General features: G+C 41.7%; 1 protein-coding gene across 1 annotated transcript; it reads left to right on the plus strand.

The window, feature by feature from the left end:
* Nucleotides 1–69: 69 nt before the first annotated feature.
* TMEM67 (transmembrane protein 67) lies at nucleotides 70–12,704 on the plus strand (the record flags this gene model as incomplete). The annotated part of the gene is made up of 13 exons (XM_010158936.1): nucleotides 70–168; nucleotides 644–742; nucleotides 1,088–1,174; nucleotides 2,545–2,644; nucleotides 2,746–2,885; nucleotides 5,847–5,987; nucleotides 6,447–6,527; nucleotides 7,663–7,779; nucleotides 8,924–9,040; nucleotides 9,123–9,227; nucleotides 9,779–9,881; nucleotides 12,051–12,193; nucleotides 12,624–12,704. Coding segments are annotated over 13 exons (1,413 nt in total), but the record flags the coding sequence as incomplete, so codon positions are not given.
* Nucleotides 12,705–12,929: the final 225 nt, after the last annotated feature.

The following is a 12,929-nucleotide window of genomic DNA, read 5'->3' on the forward strand; positions in this document are numbered from 1 at the left end:
TTCTGTGATTCTATGATTGTATTTTGTGTTTTTTAAAAATATCTGCAAATAACTTTTTGCTCTCTTCAGATCGCGTTGGGTGTGTTGGGTGGGCTTGCAGTGTTATGGTCCCTTCTCAAGACTGCAGGCTGGAAGAGGCGTACAGGAAGCTCTATCATTGACTTGCAGGTATAAATATCTGGTAACCTAAAAAGGCAGTTGTGTTCCTCTCTTTAAGGAGACCTTTGCTGTCATTCCCTGTGACATAACTATTCTGTGTCTTAAGATAACTGAAGTAATTTCTAGCCTAGCTGCTGAGAAGCGTGACCTGGAGTTCGGTTCACTTGAGGAAGTCCGATTTTCACAATTTTTGGATTCTGATGTCATTTAGGAAATATTTTTGCTCGAATTTTTACAGAGCTATTCTGATCAATTGAGCAGCCTTAGTTTTCAAATCAGTTCTTCTTTGAAGAATGACTACCATGGAGGGGTTTTCAGATGCTAAATAGACCATAAATATGTGAACACAGCAGAAAAATTTTGTTTGGGGTTACTTTTCCATCCCAGAGCTGGGGTGTGAGCTGCAGCCCATTTTATGTGAATGTACGTATGCATCACATAATTAGCTTTACAGATCACCACAGTATGTTTTTTGTAATTGCAGACAGTTCTCAAGTTCTTACTGTTTTATGCTGGAGACCTTGCCAACGTTTTCTTTGTCGTCACAGCGGGCACAGGGATTTACTGGCTTGTGTTCTTCAAAGTAAGTGTTTACCCAGATTTGGGCGTTAAGGAGTCCTACTAATATCACGTATATTTTTACAGAAAAAATTCATTTTCTTTCTTTCTTTTTTCTTTTTTTGCCTTTCTGGTCAGACTATTGAGGCAAGTTCTGTATCATATTCTGGTTTGTGTGCTTTTGTGTTTACGTGTTCCTTTCCCTGAGGATTCACTATACTTGCAGGCTGCTTAACAGTCACGTCAGATATTTTACAAATCCAACATGAGCGCACATTAAATACTGATCTTTTTCTGCAAAAGTCGTAAGCCTTTAGTATGTTGTTACATGTGCTGTCCACACTGTTCCAATGTCACTTCTCAATTACAGGCTCAGCAGTTTGTCTCTGTTTTTTTACCGCTTCCATCTCAAGAAGAAGATTTTGTTACATACATAGCATGTGCTTTTGGTTTAAAGGTAAACATTTTTTTTCCTTGGGCATTAGAAACATTTCAACATATGCTTCTCTATATTTTTCAGTGGGCTTGATTTTAAACATCTTCTACAGTTATTAGTGTATGTAGTGTAGATATATGTAAACATTTATTGTATTCTAAGAATTAAGTCATTTTTCCATAGACGTTTATTTTATGGAGTCTTTAGAGCAAAACAGATGTCTAAGGAAGATGATCTATCAAAATTTATTCTTTCAAGGATAAAGGTGTAAAGAAATCCAAATAAAGTAACACCATACCAACAAGACAACTGCTTTCTTTTAAAGCAGAATATAAGTGCTGTCAGTTCCTGATTAAAAAGAAGACAGATTGAAATAATTATGTTTGCCAATCTTATCCTGGGCACCAGCTGTATCCTGGGCTGTATCAGGAGAAGTGTGGCCAGCAGGTCGAGGGAGGGGATTCTGCCCCTGTACTCTGCTCTGGTGAGACCCCACCTGGAGTGCTGCGTCCAGCTATGGAGCCCTCAACATCAGATGGATATAGACTGGTTGGAGGCGTCCAGAGGAGGCCATGAAGATGCTCAGAGGGCTGGAGCACCTCTGCTATGGGGACAGGCTGAGAGAGTTGGGCTTGTTCAGCCTGGAGAAGAGAAGGCTCCGGGGAGACCTTATAGCCCCTTCCAGTACCTGAAGGGGCTACAAGGAAGCTGGGGGGGACTTTTTACAAGGGTCTGCAGGTTCAGCACAAGGGGTAACGGGTTTAAATTGAAAGTGGGGAGGTTTAGATTGGATATCAGGAAGAAGTTCTTCCCGGCGAGGGTGGTGAGGCACTGGAACAGGTTGCCCAGAGAAGCTGTGGATGCCCCATCCCTGGAAGTGTTCAAGGCCAGGCTGGATGAGGCTTTGAGCAACCTGGTCTAGTGGAAGGTGTCCCTGCCCATGTCAGGGGGGTTGGAACTAGATGGTCTTTAAGGTCCCTTCCAACCCAAACCATTCTGTGATTCTGTGATTCTATGTTCAAGCATACTTGAAGAATTCAGATTGGTATTCTGTCTTCATGGGACATACAATTATTTCATTGATTATGGATATTATATTGAATTGGAACTTATAATAGAGATTAATAACTTATGGGAAAATAGTTAAATATTTTTTGTTACTTTGCTGTACTTTCTTGATTATTTTGGACATTGTCACATAACTTGCCATTACTCCAAACTTTTAAATTAAAAAAAAAGATGTATCAAAAGTAGGTAACAAAGTTGCAGACTCTCGTAAAGTATATTACTTGTTATGTTTAATGAATTACACATGCAATGACTGTTTCTTCATCTTTGTATATACACTGTTGCTGTCCTTACTTGTTTTATTTCTCCTTTTTCTTTCTTAGGCTCTGCAATTCTTACAGCTGCTGGTTTCACAACTTACTATAGATGTTTTCTTTATTGACTGGGAAAGACCTAAGGGCAAAGTTCTTAAAGCAGTTGAAGGTAACTAAGAGTGTGCTAGTTTGGATAAACAGCTTTGGTTGAATTTGGATATTGCTCTCAAGTACTAAATTTCAGAGCTTTATTGCACGTATTCTTTTCAGGTGAAGGCGTCATTAAAAGTGCTGCTGCACCTGTGAGCATATGGAGGACGTATTTTATAGCAAATGAGTGGAATGAACTTCAGACAGTGAGGAAGATAAATCCCCTCTTTCAAGTGCTTGCAGTTCTTTTTTTCCTGGAGGTATTATTACTACTACTATTATTGTTGTTGTTACTAACTTTTTATGATTCACAGCCAGAGTGTAGCATAAGGGTCTGTTTTTTAATTCTTGCATTCTCTGTGGTATTAGTGGATGACCTTCAGGTTCACGTGAAAGCATGTGACTTAGTAAAAGAGTTATTTTAATACATTTTTTAATTTGTATGTATGTATGTATAGGTCACTGCAGTATTTCATTACGGAAGACTTAAAAAAAACCTACCAAAAATATCCCCAAAAATCTTTACTTACCTTAGAGACCTTTGTTTTGTTTGGGTTTTTTAAGGTCATGAGTTACCCTCAGTGGCTCAAGAGACTGATAAATCTGTGTGCACACTCAATTCTTTATTTGCCTACTGGCACCCTCCTGCCACAGCCTGCAGCATTATTTCTGGTTTCATGTTTATCTGAACTGAGCTTCCTTCCTGCTAATTGGCAATGGTGACCTTTTACAAAGCAGGAAATGAGGTGTGCCGGTTCTGTTCCTGATGGCGTAATTCAAGGCAGCATGCCTGCAGTTACAGCTTAAGGATATGTCAGAAATTGTGCTTCAGCTTTTAAAATGTATTTTGGTTTGTTTCCTCTGTAGTTTGGTAAGTACCTTTATTCTGGGAAGTATTCTTAAAGCATGTAGCACGTAGTTGTTTCTGTGAGGATCCTTTACATATTTTTAATACTTTTGTTCATTTTTATATTTCCTTTTCTAAATTTCCTATCCTTCCTTTACATCATACTTAGTAAAAACCCCCAAACTTTCCTCATTCACTACGTCAGTATTTTTGCTGTTGGTAAATACTGGCCAGGAACAACTCAGGTGCCACAATACAAGGAAGAAATGGGTGAAAAGAGAACACATATTCCCAAAACTAACTGGTCTCAGGTTACTCTTACTAGGCTCCAGGTATTACTAGAAGTGAGAGGCTAGTCTATAATTCCTGCTATGGATTTCCCTCTGGAGAATCCCTTTCTTGACGCTGATGGTGGAGGAAGTCATGAAAGATACCTAAATAGATTAAAATGAATGCTTGTGAAAACCTCAGATAATGTTTACAACTTCCATTGTCATGCTGGAGTTTGGAATCGAGTTCCCTCAGAAGAATAATGCTTGGGGTAGATATGGCAATCAGCTGCTCACTGCAAGGGGGAACTTCTGTATTCCTCAAAAGCTGTCTTCTGGGGATGCCGATTTTGATAAAGTGACTGTTCAGTTCTCATTAATCCTGGTGACAGGCAATACAGTAGTAGAAAACAAGCCAGGAAAAGTAATGGAGGAAGTTGGAAATGGTCTCCCTCTGCTCGGGCCTCATATCTGGCACCAAAGCAGCCACTTGGCTGGCACTGGTCACTGCGGCAGTGTTGGCTGCATGGCTAGTGCAGAGTCCAGAGAAGGCCACGAAGATGCTCAGAGGGCTGGAGCACCTCTGCTATGGGGACAGGCTGAGAGAGTTGGGCTTGTTCAGCCTGGAGAAGAGAAGGCTCCGGGGAGACCTTATAGCCCCTTCCAGTACCTGAAGGGGCTACAAGGGAGCTGGGGGGGACTTTTTACAAGGGCCTGTAGTGACAGGACAAGGGGTAACGGGTTTAAATTGAAGGTGGGGAGGTTTAGATTAGATATCAGGAAGAAGTTCTTCCTGGAGAGGGTGGTGAGGCACTGGCACAGGTTGCCCAGAGAAGCTGTGGATGCCCCATCCCTGGAAGTGTTCAAGGCCAGGCTGGATGAGGCTTTGAGCAACCTGGTCTAGTGGAAGGTGTCCCTGCCCATGGCAGGGGGGTTGGAACTAGATGGTCTTTAAGGTCCCTTCCAACCCAAACCATTCTGTGGTTCTACAACTTTCACTGTTGTACTGGGTCTGGCAGTGATGGAGTTAGTTTTCCTCATAGCAGCCCACAGGGTGCTGTGGTTTGGGTTTGTGGCTAAAACGGGGCTGAGAACACAGCACTGTTTTGGCTGTTGCGGAACAGTGCTTGCACAGCATCGAAGCCCCCAGCGAGGAGGCTGGGTCTGCGCAAGGAGCTGGGAGGAGAACACCACCAGGACAGCTGACCCCTGCTAGGGATATTCCATACTCTATTCCATGACGCTCAGCAATAAAAATGGAGAGGAGGGATTTTCTGGGGGCTGGCTGGGCATGGGTGTACTCGTGGGAGGTCGTTAGTGATTGCCTGTGCACCACTTGTCACAGGGTGTGTTTTCACCTTCTATTTCCCTTTCCTTTGCTTATTAAAGGGTCTTTATCTTGACCCACACGTCCTCTTGCTTTTGTTTTTCCTGTTCCCCGTGCCGCTTGTGGTGGCAGTCAACCCACCCCAAGTCTGTTTCCCGTGCAGCTTCAGTTCTGAATGATTTTCACAAAATTTTCGCCTCTTGAGTGCTTCTAGATAGAATGTTCCTCTCATCTTTCTATTTGGGAGCTTCTTCTTGATGGTTTGTCTGACACAGATTCAGCCATACAGACAGTAGAGGGAAAGGTATGTCTGTTCGACAAAAGCCAAAACACACACCCCCACAAGAAACCCCAAACCAAAAAACCCACCAAAAAATCAGTTTCTCACAGTTGCAGAACACATGAAACTGTGCTTTAACGCTGGAATATATGGAACCACGCAGGTGAAATTTGGCAGAAATAATATCCCTGTGCAGTTGAACAGTCGAAAGTTTGTGATTTTTTCAGTAAAAGTCAGTGTGGTCTTGTCATGAGGTTTTGGTGGGTACATTTCTGGATTTATGTATCAACACATGTGCGCACAGTTCATGTTTTTGATTGTGTTTCTCAGCAGTAATGCTGGATCATGGGACTGGGCTCTGTCAAAGCAAACACACTACTATTCCCAGGTCCATTTTTCCTGTTTCTTCTCACCTCCTGTTATGATGGAAATAACAGACCCATAATTAATACCATTCATTGCCTCATGGTGTTAGACTGACCTGTCTTACCTCTTCAGGTGGTGGGATTTTCAAACCTGGCTTTAATGGATTCTTCTTCCAGTCTGACGAGAAGCAGCGAGAGCTACGTCGCTCCTTGGAGCCGCATTTTAAGATTCGGTGTGTCTGCTGCGCTCTGGCTGGCCGTTGCTTTCCTACAGGTACGTGAAACGTGACCTGGTGGATTACCATCTTCAGGCTGGTGCTTGGATGCTGGAATATTGCTGGGCCATCCAGCTCTACGTACCCTAGCTTTGGATACGTCCATCACTGTTCGACGTGATGTAGACTTCCAGCCGCCGTAGCACGGCACGCCTTTACAACTCAAAGTGAATCTTACTGGGCAGTCCGAATCTTAATCTTCCTGCATACATGAATTTATGCAACTGCTTCATTTTGTTTTAAACAGCTCTGAAGCATCTCCACGTTCAAAATGAAGAGCAGGTTATTGCCACAGTTGCCTTCTCAGAGGAAGGGTGTCAATCCCAGTTCACAGAGTCCAACGCACTGGGGTCCACTAGAGCAGTCTGTAATTTGTGGGTGTTACGCTGTGAAGTTGATTGCTTAATCAAGTCAAATATGACGAACTAATAAAAGAAAATTTGGTTGATTTCTTTCAGATAATCTTTTTTTCTGTGTTTTATGAAAGATTTGTTGAAGATAAGATCAGCCAATTTGTTGATTTGTGTTGCATGAGCAATGTAAGTATTCCTCTGCCTCACTGGTACAGTGGCATTTTTAACAGAATAACATATGCGATAGTTTTAGGAACATGAAATAATATTGTTTCATTTAATTTAATCAGAGCTTACTAACGAACAGCTAAAGTCAGTGTTTCTTTCAGCACACGTGGTGCAATCTACAGGAAGATTTCAGTTCAACTTCAATTGGAAAAAGACTCTGGAGTCATAGGTGTCAATAGGTTCTTCTAGACCCGTCATTTTCAGGTTGCTTCTTGAAGTTAAATTGGTTCTGTATGCTCATACAGAATGAAGAAAGTAAGGTTATGACAGATAGGAGGTGTGGGACCGTTCGCCACCGTTCTTTCTACCGATTTGCGTGTTAGTACATCTGTGAAACAGACACGGCTGTCTTGGTTTTATTTAATGTGTTTCTGTTCAATTTCTGCTTCTGTCTTGTGGTTGCCCCTCAACCACTGAACTTCACGGTTCTCCCTCTTGGACAGGTATCCCTGTTTTCATGTATTTTCACTTAGGAACTACTTCCCTTTTTCTAGTTTAAATGTGGGTCTCGAAGCTTTGTACTGCAGGAATCCCTTTTTAACCAAAGAAGAGTGCAGTCAGCACAGGTTGGCTTAGCTCATTTGGCCAGAACTTCTTAAAAAGAGATTAACCCCTTTTATCAGCCTTTCCAGCCTTGGTTATTCCTCCTCCATGAGAAACCCACTAACTGCAAGGGTTGTGAAGAGAATTAATTTGGGGTTTTATGTGATGTATAAGCATTGTGTCATACTGCATGAAGTTTTACTAAGTACAGCCTCCTAGGACCAAAACTGGCATCATGCATACCTACTGCGTATCATGGAAATAACTTTAGAATCAAAATAAAAGCTGGTGTCTTTGCTTTAATTTGCTGGCTCTGTGGAATTAAGTAGTGATCCATGCTGATGATAAGCTACGCTTGACACTGGTGCATGTGTCTAGTGAATCAGTAAAGGAGTTATTCAGTATTCTTCCGCCACGTTTATTTTGGCACCTGCCTACTTAGTATTTGTAAAAGGGCTGGTCTTGCTGATCTCCACTGTGAATTCAGGAGTTCAAAAATAAAATGATACTGTTCAATTAAAGTATCCTTCTCTTCCCCCATCTCTCTTAGATTTCCGTGTTTCTCTTGTCACACAGCTGCTTTGGTTATTATATCCATGGTCGCTCTGTGCACGGGCATGCAGATACCAATATGGAAGAAATGAGTATGAACCTAAAGAGAGAAGCAGTAAGTAAAAGTGGTAAAGTTTACACCTGCCCTACTTATTTAATTTATTTTAAAAAAACCCACACCTTTGCACTGCGGATCTGCACTTGTGCGTTGCATTGCACCAGGCCAGGCTGGATGAGGCTTTGAGCAACCTGCTCTAGTGGAGGGTGTCCCTGCCCATGGCAGGGGGGTTGGAACTAGATGGGCTTTAAGGTCCCTTCCAACCCAAACCATTCTGTGATTCTGTGATTCTTAAAAGATACCAGCTGTTGGCAAGCCCATAGCCACGTTCAAAAACTTACATACCAAGAAGTTTTCATAAAGAGACAGATCTGAGAAACACCTAATACAGAGACATCCACTCTTCCAATGAATTCTGTTATTCCATCTCTTCTCCTCTGGTGATCCAGCCTGTTCTTTACAGAAATAAATGTGAGTAAGTATTCTTTCTGGTTTGTGGTAGGTTATATCTTTGCTGCAAGATCAGGCAAATATAAAATGTCTCATATCAGATTGGAGCACTTTGCACTAAATTCCATGACGTCTTGCCTTGTTGTAGGGACAAATAGGAAGGAATTACCTCAGACAAAGGATATTGCTACTTCAACGATAACTGGACAAAAAAAACCCATAACCCTGTGAAACTTAAATCTCAAACACTGAAATACAGAGGAGTCTCTAAAATTTTTGACTTGTGTCTTCCTATAGTTTTTCCTAATTGTTTATTTTAACATGATTTTGGAAAAAGCAGTTTTTTACCTCTGGAGACATGGAATTTTCTATTTTCTTGAGGTTTTTGAGATCTATTAAACATGACCTTAAAAAGTATGGAAAAAGTCAGGAATCCAGAGCACAAAAAAAGCAGGAAAAGTATAGAATAAATGATAAACATGAAAAAAAGGACTTCAGAACAGATGTCCGAAGATGTGTTCGAAGGTAATGAACTGAACACAGGTAGAAAGAGGAATATGTTTTTGTGACAGCAGGGGTCAGGATTTCATGTCCTAAGAAAATCTTGCTACAACTGATCCAAAAGTGCAGTGGATTCAAATATTTAGAGGTATTAAGTACTTGGAAGAGAGCAAATGAAAAGCTTTTGACTTTTATGGGGGTCTATGAATGACACTAATGATGTTAATTTACAATTGCTTCAATTGTATAGGAGAATCTGTGCAGTCAGAGAGGTTTGTTACCCAACACAGATGGCCAGACATTTCAGATTTCCATTTCAAGAAAGATGAGACTACACTACGACAGGATTCATGAAACCCTCGCACGCGTAAGCGCGATATTTGTATTCCGTAAATGTTATTTAAAAGATGTCATTTTTCTGCTGAAGTCATGGTCACGTTGTGTTTCAGAGACGTGGCCCTGCTAGGCTTTTGGAGGCATCTGCAAATACTTCTGAACAAAGCACAAGGGCATACAACACCATGAACAGATTTCTCAGCTCTTTCATTGATCACGTATGTACACTGACACTACTGTAGTAAGGGAAATAGAATTATATTAAGTAGTGACTAAAAATTGTGTATCTGGAAGACTTTGGTTTCTCTTTAAGCATAAAGAATTGTGCTTAAAGACTTGTTAAAAGACTTTATGCACTGGAACAGGTTGCCCAGAGAAGCTGTGGATGCCCCATCCCTGGAAGTGTTCAAGGCCGGGCTGGATGAGGCTTTGAGCAACCTGGTCTAGTGGAAGGTGTCCCTGCCCATGGCAGGGGGGTTGGAACTAGGTGGTCTTTAAGGTCCTTTCCAACCCAAACCCTTCTGTGTTTCTATGATTTATGGCAGCTGGAACAGTGCTTCATTCAAGGGAAAAAAAAAATGGAGCACTGTCCAACAGTGCAGCCTGCTCTTAAAAATGCCAAATCCTTTTCTGTTACGCATTTATTTGTGTCTTGGAATAGACCGGTGCTTTTTTATCACTCACAAAGTTCTAAGTGGCTGTGCTTTGTCACAAATACTTTTTTGTTGAAATCATCAACCAAGAAGCATTGTTTTTCTTTTTCTTACAGGTTCATAAAGAAATGGATTATATTGTTAAAGACAAGTTGCTGCTTGAACGGATTCTTGGCATGGAGTTCATGGAACCAATAGAGAAAAGTATTTTTTACAATGGTAAAAAGATTTGTGACTTGGCATTTGCACTATTACAAGTATGCAGGTTTCTGCATAGATTTCTCTCCCAGGATTTACAATCTAAACTGGGCTTTACAGCAGGAGAGGTCATTAAATGACCGCTTGTTAGGGAAGTTTTTAAGAGATGTTCTTCAGGTGACAGAAACCCCATTTTTAATTTGTCGCTTGACTGTGATGCTTTTTCTTTTAGGCAACTGACAGGATGCTGCGTAGAGACGAGCATGTGTTTACAAAGTGCTCCTTTGCCTTGCTACCTAGATCCAGTATCCCTTTTGTAAATGCAGAGATGACCCACTGTGCATAAATAGCTCCATTCTATATTTTCATATATAGAGAACCAGATTTCTTACAAAGCAACTACAAGTACAGCTAGACATTTTCGTTAAAGAGGATATTGATCACACTGAGGATGTTTTAGTTGGAATACTTGATGTTAATATACCACTCGTCTTTGCAGACTCCACTAAGTATTTTGTATTCGTGAATATTTTATTTTGAAGCTTTTTAAATGTTGCCAATACATACAGGAAAAATGAGTATTCCAGCGGAAACAGGGATGACATCAGTTCTGATTCTGGTCTCTGAAGCTATGCAAAATCAGTCAGGCTTGGGTTCTCCAGTGCCTCATCCTGAATCCCAAGCCCTTGCTAAACCTAGCCAATAGGTATTTCCACATGACCAGTATATGTGTTTAAAACAGTGCTGTGTCCAGCTGTGGAGCCCTCAACATCAGAAGGCTATAGACCGGTTGGAGTGAGTCCAGAGGAGGCCACGAAGATGCTCAGAGGACTGGAGCCCCTCTGCTATGGGGACAGGCTGAGAGAGTTGGGCTTGTTCAGCCTGGAGAAGAGAAGGCTCCGGGGAGACCTTATAGCCCCTTCCAGTACCTGAAGGGGCTACAAGGAAGCTGGGGGGGACTTTTTACAAGGGCCTGTAGTGACAGGACAAGGGGGAACGGGTTTAAATTGAAAGTGGGGGGGATTAGATTGGTTATCAGGAAGAAATTCTTCATGGAGAGGGTGGGGAAGCACTGGAACAGGTTGCCCAGAGAAGCTGTGGATGCCCCATCCCTGGAAGTGTTCAAGGCCAGGCTGGATGAGGCTTTGAGCACCCTGGTCTAGTGGAAGGTGTCCCTGCCCATGGCAGGGGGGTTGGAACTAGATGGTCTGTAAGGTCCCTTCCAACCCAAACCATTCTGTGATTCTATGATTCTATGAAACAGATTTTGTGGAAGTTCTTGACTACATCTCAGTCATCAGTCTCGGTTCCTAAAACAGAATCCCTGGAAGACTGATGCTGTGAAACACCAAGGCTCTAAAAACCTTTACCTGTTCACAGTTACTGCCAGGTGATCCATACCTGCACCACTGGAATCCACATCCAGTGCTAGTCCTCCACTTCCAAGGCTCTGAAACCCTGAGTCCTGGTCCCCCCTGTTGGCAGATGTGGTCTGTATCCACACTGCAGTGAAGTACGAGCTGTGAGCTGGAGCCTCACACTTGTCTGCTTCCTCAGTCCCTGAGCTGTACAGAACCCATCAAAAATTGTCTTTAAAACCTTAGCTCAGACCCTGATTCTGCCCCTGACCATAACTACGGCCCTCACGAGCACAAAAACTAAACATTAACTAGTGATCCAAGGTAGTGCAGGTGCGTACATGATGTAGACTACTTGGCTATGAAAAAGGTGTTTTAGAAGACCCATCTTCTAGAAAACTGTTACCCAGTGCACAGAGGTTGTTTGGCTCTGAACCTCCGCGTAAGTAAGGCTTCAGACATACGCTCTTACTGTTTTGTTGAGCTGGGGCCGGAGTTAACACTTGCTAACAGCGTCAGTGACAAGGAAGTTACCTCTGCTTCTCGTTCAGAACAGCCTTTCTGAAGCAATCTGATGGAGATTTCAGGAGTGAATAAAGCTGCGTGTTTCCCTATTGTGTGCCGCCAGTATTACATCATTTTCTAAGTGAAAACGTGTTCTTTTGCTTAAACAGAATGATATAACTAGCCCTTATGCTGCCATAGAATGCCATGAGCACCTCTTGCTCTGCCTTCCCTTCTCCTTAGCAGCTTTCTCAGCGCGGACTGATGAACTCCATGAACCTGCACTTCACAGAAATGAGTGTTTTTCAAAAATCTCTTTCTCTCATAGACGAAGGGCAGTCTTTCAGTGATGTTCTCTATTACGGCAACGAGACAACGCTGCTCGTCTTTGATATCCTCTTTTTCTCCATTGTGGATCTGGCTTCCCAGAGTTTTGTTTTGGCCGCTATTCTAACATACTTGCAACAAGAGGTAAATTAGAACTTAAGTAATATTTTTGAAGTGTGGGTCAGTATGGACATTTTGTGATTAAACCAGAGAACGAAAGCAGCCAGTTAGCCGTTTGTGGTGACAGGAGACTGTCCTGAGAGCTTACAAAATAGTTCTTTGGTTTGTTGGTCAAACAGGCTGGTGGGAAATTTATTTTATTCACATGCCAGTCATGAATGAAAAAGCTACGAATACCTTTTAAATAGAAAACACCAATATCAGTTAACAGGAATCACACATAATTATATTTCAGGGTAGAAAGATATTGGAAAATATTTCAAAAATGCTAAAGGGAGTTAAGCACCTAAATCACTCGTTTATGAATTAAAGGCAATATGAAGTTATGTTAGTTACTGAAAGATACAGTTTTAAGTATTTCTTTGTTAATACGGTTTTTCTAAAATATTCCTAGATATTTAGGCTTATTCGTAATACACTTGGGCAGAAGAATCTGGCATCCAAAACCTTGGTAGATGAAAGATTTCTCATTTAATTCAGAAGATGAAAAACCTTGTCGAAGAGTTCATCATGGAAACGGTGTCCACGGCCAAAGCATCTCTGACCTAAAGATCAATTGTGGTGCACTTTTCAAGAAGAAGAATAATGATGTGATGGTTTTGACATTTATAATTTTTTATATCGTGTGCTATTAAGCTTTATTTTTCTGTATTTGCAAGTATTTTTTGATTTGTGAACACTAAGCCGTAGGCCTTTAAAA

The sequence above is a fragment of the Eurypyga helias genome, unplaced genomic scaffold (assembly GCF_000690775.1).
Source record: "Eurypyga helias isolate BGI_N326 unplaced genomic scaffold, ASM69077v1 Scaffold37500, whole genome shotgun sequence".
Classification (NCBI taxonomy): domain Eukaryota; kingdom Metazoa; phylum Chordata; class Aves; order Eurypygiformes; family Eurypygidae; genus Eurypyga; species Eurypyga helias.